Raw genomic sequence first — 14,856 nt, 5'->3', positions numbered from 1 at the left:
GCCCTGCTTGTTGAAGAACTCGCCGAGATCTTCTCTACTCCTACTCCTAAGGGTTGGCATGGAGCCGAAAAAGTAAATTGTATTTGATTGAATGGATCCCCTTTTACAATAGTCGGGGTTCAATATTTATACCCGGAACCTAAGCATGAATCCTACTTAAGCACGACTCATTACAATCTTTGACATAAGAGAAAACATTCCTAATTTAAGATAACTTGGATCCTAATCTTTCCCTTTTTGTAGAGTCCGATATGTTTTTTCCCGACGCCAACCGTAGTTTTTTTGTTATTATCTGCTGGTGTCATCTGAAGAGAGACGATTTCAGTGCTACATTTGAATCAGCTGATACCGACCTTTATGCAATCGATTCCTTGATGACACGATCTTGGGAGCTTCGAGTTCCCGCATTCTTCTTCCAAAATTTTGGTGTAAACAGAAACTGATGAAGCCTAGTCCTTTCACAGACATCTTTTTTTTATTTAATTAATTGTTGGTATGTTTTTGACAAATATTTCAGGGTCATATTCTTACAGTAGCTGGTATCACAGTTGCTATCTGTGCATCTCCCGTTGTTGCTGCCTCAAATTTGGATGCCCTTGCTGTATGGCCAACTTGGGTTGCTGTGGCTGTCACTGAAACAATTAGAAAGGTACCAGTTTAATAGCTATTTTTCAACAGGTAGATGCCAACATGCTAACTATGCAGCAAGACCAAACTACATTAAGGAAAGCAGAGTAGTCATTATCATCTAGTGGTGAATATGCATATTCTGAGATGTTTCAAATCTTGTTTTTTTAATTTAGTTGGTAGTATTATATAGACATGATACAAAAGAGCTTGTGCATCTCACAAGTTGAGGCAGTAGCATTTTTGCTGCAACCAATTTTTTCATCTATTTATGCCAGTTTTGGGAATAAAATAACAAATGTAGTTCAATAATAGGAGCCTGTTGTGTACCTCTATCCATTATTCTTCCTACTCCATCCTGTCATTTCTAAATTCAGCTATATTCAAGAATATAACTAACCTTTGACTCTTTGCAGGTAACTACTTATGTTTTGACAAGACCTGGAAGGGAGTTATTATTCACTGTTGTCTCACAGGATGAAAAATACAAAGCAAAGGTAAAAAGATGTTTCTTGGAACCTTCTAAAACCTTGATTATAGGAAACAAAAGGGTGATGAGTTGGTATTTGCAAAAATAATCAGGCACTGTGATTTAGCCCAATATTGTCATGACTTCTTTCACACACAAAATAATTATTCCATAATATTGTAAAAAATGGTAATGAAATTATAGCTTTGTGTGAAGTGATCATTCAGCATTGCAGCTCCATGAGATCTACAGTTCTCTTAAGATAGAAAGCTAATTGTCTAAAAAAATGGAAGTTACTAAATAGCAGTAATAAACTCAAAAGCCTGTTTTCAGAAACATTAGACCGTTAACTGGAAAGAGTCAGTTTTTGCGATTGCCTGCCTACCTTTTGCGCATCAGATCAGTTAATAACAGTTTCTCTCATATTGGTAAATCATGCAACATTGTTCTTGTTTTGCACGCTTTTTTTTTTTACCCATCTTGCCATAATTTAGAAGAAAATACTTTCGATTTTTTTATGGTCTGTATAAGTATAGATGTGATTGTTCAGAGGCTTGGTGATGCAACAGCCGCTGGAATTTACAGGTGGTTGTTCAGTAGCCTTGAGAAGAAAACATCCAAGGTCACCCTGTTTGCATTGCCGGTATGAATTGTATTGTGGTCAGTTGGTTACTTTGTTTCTAGTGTGATACGTGTTGTTTTATATTCAAATAGTACCTCAGGGTAGTCCTCAGGTCTTACATCACTCGGAATGGGAAATGTAATGCCCCGTACTTCTGGGGAAATTTTATCAACATATATAATCCTAGTCCTAGCGCCATTCTGAGTGAGGGAGGGAGGGGATTTGCATTCGCAGTGCCTCCCTGCTGTCCTTTTTATCACTTGCACAAAGTATCTTTATACATGTGAAACAAGCTAGTGCTGAACTAGATAACCTGAAAGTATTCATAAAGGTTGTTTGTGCCCAGCATGTTTTTTTTTTATTATAAGTTCTGGGAGGTAGCAATTAACAGTTTGTTGTATTTATTTTCAAATGTCAGCTCTGCTTCGTGTGGCTTGTCATTGCATTTCATTTGGGCCAGCTCCAGACTAATCTTGCCAGGCTTCAGGCTGCTTCTGCCCCGTCCTATTCCTGAACAGGTATATAGGGACCAAAAAAATGGTCCCCCTTCATCTTTCATGCTCACCGCAGAGTCAGAGTTTAGGGTTCTGAGTTTTGACTGAACACTGGGAGCTGCTGCAAGTGTCCTTGGAGAAGCGCTTCCAGAATGTTTGAACAGACATGGCGAGAAGTTAGGTTGTCATCAATAGTTAGCTTACATGTTTTGAAGGAATTTCAGGTTTGATGGAGAAACCTTCAGAATATAGTACCAGCCATCCATTACTACACTACAGAAGAGTTTAGCATACAAGAGGGGAGAAATAGTACACCATAGATTAGAACAATATACAAATTCAGTATTCCATTTCGATGTGCACTGTAGGGAACTCTAGCATGCAATGTGTGAGTTATTATAATGATGTAGTAGGGCCGGATTTGTTGGCCATTGCTATGCCTTTGGAACTACTGTTGTCCTGACAGACACAGCATTCTGCATTTCACCTACTTCAAGATCCCAGACTAAGGCTATCTGCACTCGTCCACCCCTATTTTCATCTCTAAAAAGGAATATTCTATCCTAGTCATCAAGATTCTCTACTCTATACCCATTTCTCCTGCACCCGTGTTATCTCTATCCTATACTCTATACCTACTATTTCATATTTTATTCCTCTCCCTATCTCTTTTCTCTCTCCCATCAACTTTCTTCCTCGCAGCTACAGTGTTTACCGTGGCCTCCCGCGTGCGCTGGATTTGGCGGGTTCCTGTGCAGCCGGTACCATATCGGAGGCTTTGCAGGTGAGCGGTTCAGGAGCACGGTACGCTATCGCTGGCGTACCGACTCCTTTGCCGTTCAGCGGTGCGGTCAGTCTAAATGGCTGTAAACACAGATTGTGCGAGGTGGTGGTACATTCCATATTTTTCAGAAAAATGCCTGCTTTCTGGAGCATGAACATTTCTTTATCGACAGGAGTAGTAGAACAATGTCTCACGTTCTTCGTGCTAACCGTATAAGAAATGACACACGAGTTGAACTATAAAGACGAGGCAGTGAATCATCGGATGGGCACAGCACAGGCCTCTCTAGCTATCTAGCTGCATTTCATCTGCTCGCTCCGATCTGTGGTTGATCTGATCGATCTGTCGCAGCAATCCATCCAATGCAAGCCATCATCATCAGTAGCAAGAAGGCAGCAGGATCATCCATGGCGAAGTGCATTGCTACCGTGCTCGCCGTCGCCGCCGTGCTCACGTCAATGCAGCCATCGGTGGCGGCGAGCAACGCGCCGGACGCAGACGCGCTCCGGTTCCCCGGCCGCCCGGGCAGCAGGCCGCATAACCCGGTGTTCCCGGGGTACCCGAGAGCCAGGCCGTCGCCGCCGGTGCCCGGCAGCTCCTCCTCCTCCCCGGTGGTGCCGTCACCCATGCCCGGCGTGCCGTCGTCGTCAGGTCCAGCGTCGCCGGCGCCCTGCGCCAGGCCCGTGGTGCCGCAGCTGCCGGGCTTCCCCGGCCTGGGGGGCAGCGTGGGCGGCGGCGGCTCTGGCTCTGGCGGCTCCGCGCCATCGTCGCCGACCGACTGCGTGACCCCGCTCGCGGGGCTGATGACGTGCGGGACGTTCCTGACGGGGAGCGAGCCGGAGACGCCGACGCCGCAGAGCGAGTGCTGCGCGGGCCTGGGAGCCTTCCTCAACAGCTCCAGCTCCGGCGCGGCGGAAGGCGACGACCACACGCTGCGGTGCCTGTGCCCCGTCATCCTCGGCGACGTGAACAAGATGCTGCCTAAGCCCGTGGACCCCGTCCGCATGATGTACCTGCCCATCGCCTGCGGCGTCGTCCTGCCGCCACAGGTCCTCTACATCTGCTTCAGTGAGTCTTCTTCCTTCCTAGCTCTCTCCTCGATCGATCGATTCTTCCATGGCTGTTGGCTGTTGCATGACTCCGTGGACGAGCATTACGTGACTGATCGACCGTTGCATTGCATGATGCTGCCATGGATGGATGCAGCTGGGCAGCAAAGCCCGCCACTCGTCGGCCGCATTCCTGACGTCTGGGAGAAGCCGACTTCAGGCAAGGAATACTCTGTTAGCTAGTTCTTCAAGATTTAACAGCTTGCTTTTCAGTTCATGGTTCACATTATATGACTGCTCGTGGAAGTAGATGTCTGATCTTGTCTTCTCTGTTCCATATATGCAGCCTTTTCGCCATGATGAGCAACTTGAATCTGAATGGAGGCCGGACACGAATGATTCAGCCAGCATCATATATAGTTCATATAAGTACACAAGATCAAACTATGCATGCCTCTCTAGAACATGCATGCTTCCATATATATAGTTTAGCATACATACTCCCTCCATACTAAAAAAAAAAATGAAGTTGTTTTGGACAAGTCTCAGCTTAAACATTGGGAATATAAATCATAAATAACTTTTAAGTTGTTGAGTTTAGAAATGTGAAAACTATATGTATAGATTTGTCTTGAAAAATACTTTTATAAAAATTTACATATACCACTTTTTGATAAATATTTTTATAAAAATAAGTAGTCAAAGTTATATTTTAAAGACCGTGTCGCTGTCCAAAGCGACTTTATTTTTTTAGTACGGAGGGAGTCTGTACACACATGATAGTTTCAAGTTATCAGCAATTAATAGGCCGTGGATGTAAGCACTTAAATTTATTACCATCAGGTCTCATATGTAAGACAATGCTCTTTTACACGGAAGAGTATATTATATATAATATAAGCCAGGGTAATCGTATGTCTTTGAGCGTATTGTTCCGATTATCCGCACCTAAAGAATACTGCGATCCAGTTATCTGAGGAAAGAAAACAAAAAAAATTACAATAAATTGCAGGGAACAAACTTCCTACTGGAATGGCATTTCTTTGTCGATGTAACTTGCTCATAAACCCTCATAACAACAGCAGCAAGATGAAAAAAACATACATCTAAAAAAATAAGAAGAAACAAAGATTCAGTCTGTTCCATGGATCAAGGAGTAATCAAGCATAACAGGCCTAAACCAGAGTGCTTCGATTTTGGTGATGGCTGCTTTCTGGGACATGCATAGTCAAAGACAGCCTTCTTGGGCCCATTCGCTTGTTTTAAAAATAGTTTGTTCGGCTTATTTTTTCAGCCGGAACAATGTTTTTGTCTCACAACAATTCAGCCGGAATAGTATTTTTCTCTCACAACAATTCAGCCGCAGCCAAGTTTCAGACTAGCGAACGGGGCCGACGTCGTGTGCAAAACAAATTAAACCCAGGATCTGTTCAACTTGTTACATTGTTCCTACATGAGCTAACCAGGAGTGAGAAGTGCATCCCCTGTCTGGGCAGCAACTGACAAGTGATCATCCCCTGTAGTTTGGGCGCACGCAGACTGATAGACGTACATACGCTCTCTGCATTTTCTGTAACTTAATTTCTGTGCAAATTTTTCCAGCTGCTTCCCCAAAAGCGGTGCAGATGTTTTTGTTCATCTTTATTTTAGTTTCCTTTGTTTTTTTTTCAAAATATAAACTGCATGTTTCATTCCATCCCAGGTGTATTGCGCATCCAGTTATGGAGGAACGGTTCTTCTTTCTCGCGGAGCCTATCATAATATAGCCTGTTCGTTTGGCCGTGCCTCGTCGTAAACGATCGTAAATTTTTAGATGATACAGTATTTTTCTCTCACAAACTGACTAGCAGTATTTCTTCACGAACCAACAACGATACGAACCAGCCAACAAAACAGGCTTAAGTTTTTTTTAAAAAAACGTACAAATACGCACAGTACAGGTACATCCTAGAAGGATGGAGAAAGAACAGCTGTCCCACACAACTTGCACAAAAGACCCTACGAAAAAAGAAATTACAAAAAAGTCCTCCGGATCTTCTATGCTTGCCACCGTCGTTCTTCGTCTTCCACCACTGCCGCCAGCCATGCCAGCACCAGATCAGGAAGAAGACGACGAACACCATAGCCAGAAGAAGTACCATCGCACGAAGGCTTTGAATGGAGCCACAGTAGATCTTGACGGAGAAAGGACGTCGGCCGGGGACACGCCCCGTACTCCTCTGACCGTGGCCCTGCACAACTCGCCGGCCGGCGACGAGGAAAAAGCACAGGACCACCCACCAGCCAACCACGAATCCAAGAACCATCCCTTTGCATCGGGCTGCCAGCAATCGAACCAAAGGTGGTAGAATCGCCAAGCAGCCAACTCCTAAGTGGGAAACACCAAGATCTGGAACGGACGCAACGTCGGCAACTCTTCCAGATCTAGAGCTCTCCCTCTTTCCGCGCCCGCCTCCGATGGCTCCGAAACAGCCATCAGCAGAGAGGAGACCAGGCCGGAAAAGCTTATTCCTTAGAAGCGGCGCCGCCTCCTCCCAACGGCTACCGCAAGGGAAAACATACCTCAACTCCTCCACGACGAAGAAGCCAGGCATCACCACGGCCAACGCCGGCGACGACTCCACCGGTGGGCAAGCAAAAGATATATACATCGGCCACCTCAACCCCCGTTCCCAATCCTCTCCGACGCCAAAACGGCCGCCGGACGGGAGGAGGAACGGAGGGGATCGGCGCCGGAAACGACTCGCCTTCTTTTCGCCCTTTGTGAGTTGGGTGGTGGACTGGACCCCGGCGGCCACTGAGAGAGCATGATTGCTTTTCGCCTCAGAAATCGCGTGGCAAGAGCATCTACTAAAGTGGATCCAGGAAATCCATCCTCTTCTTTCCCTGGAAACTGTTATAAAAGGGATTAACGAAGAAAATAAGCTCCAATAGATCCCTTTCTAATCATCTTTCCCAAACTTTTTCTCTCAATGATTGATAAAGGAACATCGCTTGGCACCAGGACAGAACTGTTGTTGGCACAGCGGCTTCTTACCTGTTCCCAACCTTCCAGGAATGGCAATTTCTTTGTAGACATAAGCTAACCATATACTACAACAAACACACAGGGAGCATGCAGAGATAGTACACTACTACGCAGCAAAGTAGGAAAAAAAAACAAAAAGAAAAAAAGTGAACTGCACATGAAGAATCAAATTTGCCAAAGATATGGTAGAGTTGCAATTTGGCCATATCTTCAAATAAACTTTTACAGAAATGAATTAAGAGATGTTCCTAAAATGAATACTATCAGCCTGTTCGTTTCGGCTTATACGATCATGGATTATAAGCTGGAATAGTGTTTTTCTCTCACAGCAAATTAGCCAGCAGTACTTCTGGCTTATAATCCACGATCGTTTCAGCCGAAACGAACATGCTGATACCGTGGCATACATCCACAGGTTTATTTACACAATATACCCACAATACGCTATTAACGGTCGGGCATCCCATTTGCAGTCACCACAAAGGTGAAGACATGACGTGGTCTGCAACTAGAAGCTCATGTAAGGCCCTCTTTATTTCCTTCTTAGCTATTATAAACTACCTAGCAACAAATACGACCTTGTATAAGCTTTATTGAGAGCGCAGTCCTTGGGAAGCTAAGTTTCCCTTCTTGATGCGTGAAAGGAGTTGCACTTGCAAAGTTATGCTGCTAAGGATAATTGGATCTATCATGAGTTCACTCTGCTTCCTGTCCTGTAAGAAGGTATTATTATAGGAATGCAGTATAGACTGTATGTGTAGTGTACTAGCAATGTACACTCACCTTAAAGTGGTTATTAATAATATTTTTCTTCTGTTCATGCTTCGCGAAGAGCACGCACCCGGTCCTGAATTAACTTCCTCTCCCAGTCCGCAATGCCCTCGAAAGCATGCTCTGGAAGATTCTCAAAAGGCTCTTTCGACGGATCATTCTTAGCTAGATCATAGGTTGCAGCACGGATAGCTCTCTTATTGGGTCCACAGGGCCTTGTGGAGGTTAGCTTCTTATAAGCTGTATTAAGCTGCAAGTAAAGGATCGATAAGCAACAACAGTTTTAGTCTTGTACGGTTGTACCACTGTGCATATGATAAGATGGAACAAACTTACATCCATGTTCTCAAACCAAAACATGTAAGCAATTGCAACCGCAGGTGCTCTCCCAAGTCCAGCAGTGCAGTGGACATAAACTCGCCCTTTGCGTTGTGATATAGCCCATTCTAGTGCCGAAACTGCTTTTGGCAATTGTGACCTCAATGAATCTGGATCAAAATCCACTGCCTGCAACCAAGCAATTGTAAGCATATAGAAGAGGCCAGATGCTACTAGTGTCAATAAATGAAATGCAGACTGAGTAAGAGGAACACTAATTAGTATTTTTCGAAGTTATCAGAAATTCGAAGAAATTTACAGCGTGTTCGGGAGGCCGTATCGTATCGTGGATTATTTACTGCTGGCTGGTTTGGTGTGAGAGAAAAATACTGTTCATGGCTGGAAATTTACGATCGTTTACGAGCAAGCGAACAGGCTATTAAGCATATAGAATTATACACAGTTAATGGGTATAAGATGCTCACCGGTCTTCTGATGTGCTGAATGCCAAGTTCTGTGCACCTATTGAGAATGGATTGGAAATCAATGCCCCAATATTCGATGTCCTTGTCCTGCTGTAAACAAAGAATATATGCTACTCGCTCTTCATCTTTCAAGTGATCGATATCTTCAGGCTTCTGAGGCTGTGAGCCAACAATCAAGCTCTCACTTAAGACAGCATAGTTCATACCTATATTCCAAGTTTAATGATTAATCCTTCAATTATTGCATCTAGTATAGCATCTTGGTAAAAACAACTTAAGCCGGAGAAGGATATGTAATTGACTCTGACAAAAGAGATCACAAATGTTTACAAAAAGTTGTTATCTTGCTACCGTTTAAGTGAGAGTTTCACAAGAACTTGCCTGTGACGTTAATATTTCAGAAAAGAGAAGGTTTTGTAAATGAGAAGTAGGCTAAGTTAAGGAAAATATATTTATTTCTGTCCTGACATAGAGCTTGGTTATTCTGAACTACTCCATCCATTCCAAATTGTAAGTTGTTTTGGCTTTTCTAGGTGCATAGATTTTGTTATGCACCTAGATATACTCTATGTCTAGATATACAGTAAAAACTATGAATTTAGAAAAGCCAAAACGACTTACAATTTGGAACAGATGGAGTACTAGAAACTTCACAGGGATAATGAGTACCAATGTTTCTTTTTAAGACAAACAGGTCTAGGAAGCTATAATTTTGGTCGGGCAAACTATCAACAATAACGCATTAGACGATCAATTAACATTTAACAGCACTGCAAGAGTAGTTTTTTCCTTCAAGTTGGCAACAGTCTTAGTGTGCTATGCAATATATAGGCAACAATTTGGTAATACAAAGCTCCCAAAATGCCAATGGGGCTTCTTTATGCATCTTCTTGTCTTGAAAGGATGGAATATACCCAAAGACTTAGCCTTAGATAGGAGTGCGTGGAAGACAGCTATTCACGTGCCTGAACCTTGATTGTTTCTGTTGGGTTTCAACTCTAGCCTACCCCAACTTGTTTGGGACTTAAAGGCTTTGTTGTTGTTGTTGTTGTTGAATGAATCAGCACGAGAGTGTGCCCATTGCATTGAATAGAGAAGGGTATGCATTTTGTGGTCATGAAGGGGCAAATCCAGATCAGAGAATCTTCACATCAGCCAAGAAACAAGAAATCAATTCAAGAATTGCCCCAACTGCCACTGAAAAATGCGGATGGATCGTACAAAGCATGAAGAAATATCTACACAACCAGATATACATTTAACCACCAAGGCAACAAATTTTCATGATATGAAGGGGCAAGCATCCGAAAGCCCTGTGAGCACAGCAATGACATCATCTCACGGTCTTAAAATTAGCTATGACTAATCTCGAAAAGAATATCATATACATTAAACTTGACCAAGAAAATTGGAGGCTATGTACCAAAGTCCAATCTTCAAGCAAATCCATTAGTAATTTCACCAAGTACCACATTAATTGCGTGGCATCACTAAGATGACTTCTGAAATCCTTATGGATAAGTTACTAGTAACAGGCAACATCACACGTCACAAAACAAGCTCCAGCCTTTACCCATTTTCCACATTTGTAGCAATCGACAAGGGGCCATCGCAAGAAAAAGCAATACTAATGGAACGAGTCAGTACCGAGATCGTGGTGGTATTCGTAGGGGTTACGCATCATCCGCTTCATGGCGGTGTTATAGTCCTCCATCCTCGTGCTCCCTTGGGCTCCGGCCGTGGACGAGGATCGACACAGGAAGACCCCAAGGTTCCTCCGGTGGCTCCTGCTGCCGCCGGGTCCGCATCTGACGGCGGCCATAGCTAGCCTCCTGCTCTTAGCGCTGATGCTGACGGTTGGGAGGCCGCAGGGGGTGGGGAGCCGATAGGTGTTCGCCATGGCCGCCATTGTTGCGGTTGCAGGATCTCAATGTCTGGTCCGCGTGGAGTGAGGAAACGGGGAAGAGTCGAAGACAGGAATGAGCTTGGGCCTCATCGCTTTCCCGTGAATGGACTGAATAGAAGCCCAGAACCAACGGCACACATACGTTCTGAAAAATTTATCCTCTCTAAAAATGTTGCAAATTTTATATAAGACTTTCGTTCCTTTGCTTCCAAAGTGAATTTGTGAGAAAAAAGTGTGAAATACAAAGTTATGTTGATTTTAGATGAGAAATTCACTTGCAAATAATGGAAACGGTAATCGTGAATACTCTATAGGTTCACGATTGTATTGGTTTAGATGCCTACTTTAGTCACCTGAAAATTACGATGCATACAATCAATTTCAGAGACAGGTAAGGTGAATAGAGATTCAGGCTTCATTTTGTCAATATGTATTTTTTTTAAAGAATGACAAAAGCTTTGAACAATTTTATTAGAAAAGATTGACCTAGTTTTTAAGGAAAAAACGAACATGAAAACCTTACCACCATGACATCGAACTACTCAACAAATAACTAAAAACAACTCAATAAGCTTGCCACAGTGAGGACAGCTAAAATGCTTGTTACCAATCAACTAGACAACTTACTCAAAAGATCACAAACTAAACAAAGACCAGCCAAACACAATAGGTGCAACTAGAAAACCCGAAACATTGGAAACTAGAAAGATCACAAGCAAATACCAAAATAGAAAATGGCATACAATTAAAAACTCTTGAGAAAACACTAACACCATTGGCAAAACCTCCACAAGTTGATCCAAACAATAAGCAACTAAGGAGAAATACTACCACCTCTGACACAAGCACCACCTAATGAACCACAACACTTAGAACAACTAAAGCCAGAACAAAACGAGGGCTAACACGCCATTGGAAGATAGATAATAGGTCAAAAGGTAAGTTGTCTAAGAAAAAACTTCCAACTATGTTACCCTCATCCAAGAAGACCATAATATGTCTCATGAGTCATATTTGAATGACGATGGGTCTAACAAAACAACACCATATATAGCTAAACAACAGTCGAGGCCTCGGGGCCATTCCTGATATGCGGCGACTTCAACCAGATTTACCGCGCCGCTGACAAAAACAATAGCCGCCTCAATCTCAGGCACATGAGGCGTTTTCGTCGGTTACTTGACGACTGTCAGCTTGAGAAGCTATACCTGCATGGCAGGCTATACACTTGGTCTAACGAGAGGCAAAGGCCGACGCTTGAGCGCATCGATCGCGCGTTCGCGTCCTTGGATTGGCTTGAAGCGTTCCCAAGCCACCACTTGAGATGCCTATCTTCGGACTGCTCGGACCATGCGCCATTGTTGCTGCAACTGTGCACTCAGCCTTGGGCTAAGCCCGGGTTTCGCTTTGGGTCATTCTGGGTGCGCCTAGATGGGTTCGAGGAGGCAGTCAAGCAGGTCTGGGACTGCCACTTGCCGGGTGTCGATTGTCGGAGACCAATACTAAGGTACCCGAAGAGGAGGAGCTAATAGCCATCAACGTTGATTCATCTGCGTGATCAAGCGCGCGACTACAGCGCTCGTCGGGTCCCGCATCGTCCGGCCACCGAGGCGGTGGGCCCTGCCTCGTCTGACCCTCGAGGGTTGGCTCTGCCTTGGTGGGCGCTACGGCCACGGGCCCCGTCTCGCCCAACCCCCGAGGGTTGGCTCTGCCTTGGCTGACTCCTGAGGGATGGCTCCGTCTTGTCCGACCCCCGAGGGCCGCCTTCGCCTCGCCCGGTGTCCAAGGGCTGGCTCCGCCTCTCCCGACATCCGAGGGTCGGCTCTGCCTCACCCGATGTCCAAGGGCTGGCTCTGCCTCGCCCGACGTCTGAGAGCTGGCTCCGCCTCGCTCGACGTCTGCGCGCAACTCCTTTATAACGACGTGCGCAGATAAGACAGGGCACTCAAGTCAACCGCAATACTGAGGACCGTACCCTAAACACCTATAGGAAAGTACCATCAGGCCATGCCAGAAGGGTGCTTTGCGACCTTCCAGGCATGTTAGAGCCCAAATAGTGTTGTAGGCGCCGACATTTGCCTTACAGTGTTGTGGGAGCCATCATTTGCCCTCGGACGCGGATCCTTACGGAAGCTCACGACAATCACTACGGTCCAGAAGGAAACTCACATCATCCACAGTAACAGACGTGCGGTCACTGTGCTACCTGCTCCCTGTATGGCCATTGATCAGCACCCTGGTCCACTGCGCCGCCTGCCGGGGTGGGATGGAACGTGACAACTCGCTAACAATGCCGGGACATGGCATCATCAGTGAACAGACACCCAGCGTGGCCCTGTCAGGGTCAGCGGACATGCGCTCGGCATGGAGCTATCCCTGATAGGGCCTACCATGTCAATGGGGCCCACACAGAGGAAAAGGAAGACCCGTCGTCCTTGAAGGACTTCCTTTGCCTCTGATTTTCCTCTTTTGTCTCGTCTATAATCCCTGCTCTCCATAGGCCTATAAAAGAGAAAGTAGGGCACCCCACTAAGGGGGTCGATTTCACGACATCATAGCAGAACCACTAGCGTCAAACCTCGAATATATAGCTAAGCAGCAACCAAGTTCTTAGCATCCATTCGACCTTTCCATCAGAGACTTAGGACCTATCCCTCTCTCGCCCATTTGTAACCCCTACTACGAACTTTTCAGTGCTAATAACATGAGCAGCAGCCATGAACTGAACGTAAGGACATTCTGCCCGAACCAGTATAAACCTTGTGTCTTTTTAGCAAGCTATCCGGGCCAGACGTGCAATAACACAAATTTACTCGTTGGTGTTTACTCGAAACACCGACAGTTGGCGTGCCAGGTAGGGGACTTTGCACGTCCTAACATTAATATCAGGCCACTGATGGCTAGTCACGGCATCAGCTGGGTCCTGGGCGCACACATGCGTTTCGGGAACCTAGACTTCATCATCACGGTGGGAGAAGAGTTGGCATTGGCTCATGCCACCATTCAACCTCTCCCCTCCATCGGCCTCGACACAGTCGATGAGGTGGTTGAGGAGCTATAGCTGCATGCACCGGGGGCCCGTGCCCTCAAAAACAACCAACTCCTCGACTATGGGAGGCTTAAGCGCTAGCTCGGCATCTCCCTAGGACCCTAGCCGTCCTGGGATGGCCTGCGCCACCTCACCTTCTCTTACGCCAATGACATGGTGTGGCTTGCTAGAGGGGAACCTCTCTCTTTGGAACACCTCATCCAGAGCACCCCAACAATGCTCCCGTTTGGTCTCCACAACACCGCGGGTACCGTTAGCCACCTTGTGGCGCAATGCATGATTCCACCTCCCACAAACGATGAATTCATAGGGGTGATTGAACACGTCGCGGAATATTTCCATGACCTCCTCACAAAGGAGCTAGAGTCGCCCTCTAGCTCTAACTCTAGCAGGGGGAGTCATCACCCCTCTCGCGAATGCTTCATGATAGGTACCCCTGAGGGACACGTCAAAAGCGCCCACGAGGTGGAGGTTACCCCAACGAACAACGTCGATGATGAGGCTGAGGGGGAGACAGCAGCCCCACCACGCATACGGGTGGAGCAGCTGAAAGCCTGACACCAAGAGCTCGAAGAAGCGCGACTCCAGCTCGAGTAGTAACGCGCATAGCTCGATCAAGAGATCGAGCGCCATGGAGAGGGTGGGCGCGCACATGCCATGGCCTGCGACGTGAACCGAAGGATAGTCGTGGATGATGAAGCCCTCCCTCACTTCATCTGGATGAGCCAGAACATCACCACCGCGGTGACATTGCTCCATGGTCTTCCAGAGGCCATGATGCCTGAGGATCATTGGGCCCACCACAAGATTCACACGCTGCTCGAGCGTGCGGTAGCGTAGCAGGCCGAGAGCTCGTTGTCTCGACGATGCGAGGTCAACGCCAGCCAACACACATAGTTCGAGTGCCCCAGTAGGGACGCATCGGTCCACTAGGCACCACAAGGCGGTAGGCAGCGTGCCACGGTCCTGGTGCATCAGTGTCTTAGCCACAACCGTGACGCACGTGACACCCTCGACGCTCGTAGGCGTACCCATGATTACCCGAGAGAGGGAGATAGCCATGGCTATCACCCTCACCATGGTGGACGCTACGACAGCAACGAAGACCAAAGCCCAAGCCCTGGCCTGCCGAGGCCTTAGGCATTTGGTCGACACATCCTCAATGCTGTCTTTCTGCCAAGGTACCGACCACCAACCAACATCCCAAAGTACTATGGTGAAACGAACCCCATACTATGGCTTGAGGATTGTCGT

General features: G+C 46.1%; 2 protein-coding genes across 3 annotated transcripts; one reads left to right on the top strand and one right to left on the bottom strand.

Moving 5' to 3' along the window:
* Nucleotides 1-3,110: 3,110 nt before the first annotated feature.
* Nucleotides 3,111-4,288, top strand: LOC136506989 (leucine-rich repeat extensin-like protein 5). Its single transcript, XM_066501855.1, has 2 exons — nucleotides 3,111-4,064; nucleotides 4,203-4,288. The coding sequence occupies exons 1-2, from the start codon at nucleotides 3,359-3,361 to the stop codon at nucleotides 4,286-4,288; spliced, it is 792 nt and encodes a 263-aa protein (XP_066357952.1). The 5' UTR covers nucleotides 3,111-3,358.
* Nucleotides 4,289-5,921: 1,633 nt separating this feature from the next.
* Nucleotides 5,922-10,641, bottom strand: LOC136508362 (phosphoglucan phosphatase LSF2, chloroplastic-like). Of its 2 annotated transcripts, none has more exons than XM_066503020.1 (5): nucleotides 10,295-10,641; nucleotides 8,648-8,853; nucleotides 8,181-8,351; nucleotides 7,857-8,094; nucleotides 5,922-7,786 (listed from the first exon to the last, which is right to left on the bottom strand). In XM_066503020.1, the coding sequence occupies exons 1-4, from the start codon at nucleotides 10,554-10,556 to the stop codon at nucleotides 7,891-7,893; spliced, it is 843 nt and encodes a 280-aa protein (XP_066359117.1). In that variant the 5' UTR covers nucleotides 10,557-10,641; the 3' UTR covers nucleotides 5,922-7,786; nucleotides 7,857-7,890. The 2 variants fall into 2 exon arrangements, with proteins under 2 accessions (XP_066359117.1, XP_066359118.1); XM_066503021.1 differs by having other exon boundaries at nucleotides 5,922-7,781.
* Nucleotides 10,642-14,856: the final 4,215 nt, after the last annotated feature.

The sequence above is a fragment of the Miscanthus floridulus genome, chromosome 15, assembly GCF_019320115.1.
Source record: "Miscanthus floridulus cultivar M001 chromosome 15, ASM1932011v1, whole genome shotgun sequence".
NCBI classification, from domain to species: domain Eukaryota; kingdom Viridiplantae; phylum Streptophyta; class Magnoliopsida; order Poales; family Poaceae; genus Miscanthus; species Miscanthus floridulus.
Note: the sequence above shows the minus strand (reverse complement) of the source record. Positions and strands in the feature narration are given on the sequence as shown.

Bases quoted from the DNA above. Each gene is read 5' to 3' on its own strand.
- LOC136508362 (XM_066503020.1), bottom strand. From the start codon at position 10,556: ATGGCGGCCATGGCGAACACCTATCGGCTCCCCACCCCCTGCGGCCTC. The intron at 8,854-10,294 runs GTACTGACTCGT...CTTGGAATATAG, and splicing joins CGAATACCACCACGATCTCG to GTATGAACTATGCTGTCTTA. The intron at 8,352-8,647 runs GTGAGCATCTTA...GCTTGGTTGCAG, and splicing joins TTCAGCACATCAGAAGACCG to GCAGTGGATTTTGATCCAGA.
- LOC136506989 (XM_066501855.1), top strand. From the start codon at position 3,359: ATGCAAGCCATCATCATCAGTAGCAAGAAGGCAGCAGGATCATCCATG. The intron at 4,065-4,202 runs GTGAGTCTTCTT...GGATGGATGCAG, and splicing joins GGTCCTCTACATCTGCTTCA to CTGGGCAGCAAAGCCCGCCA.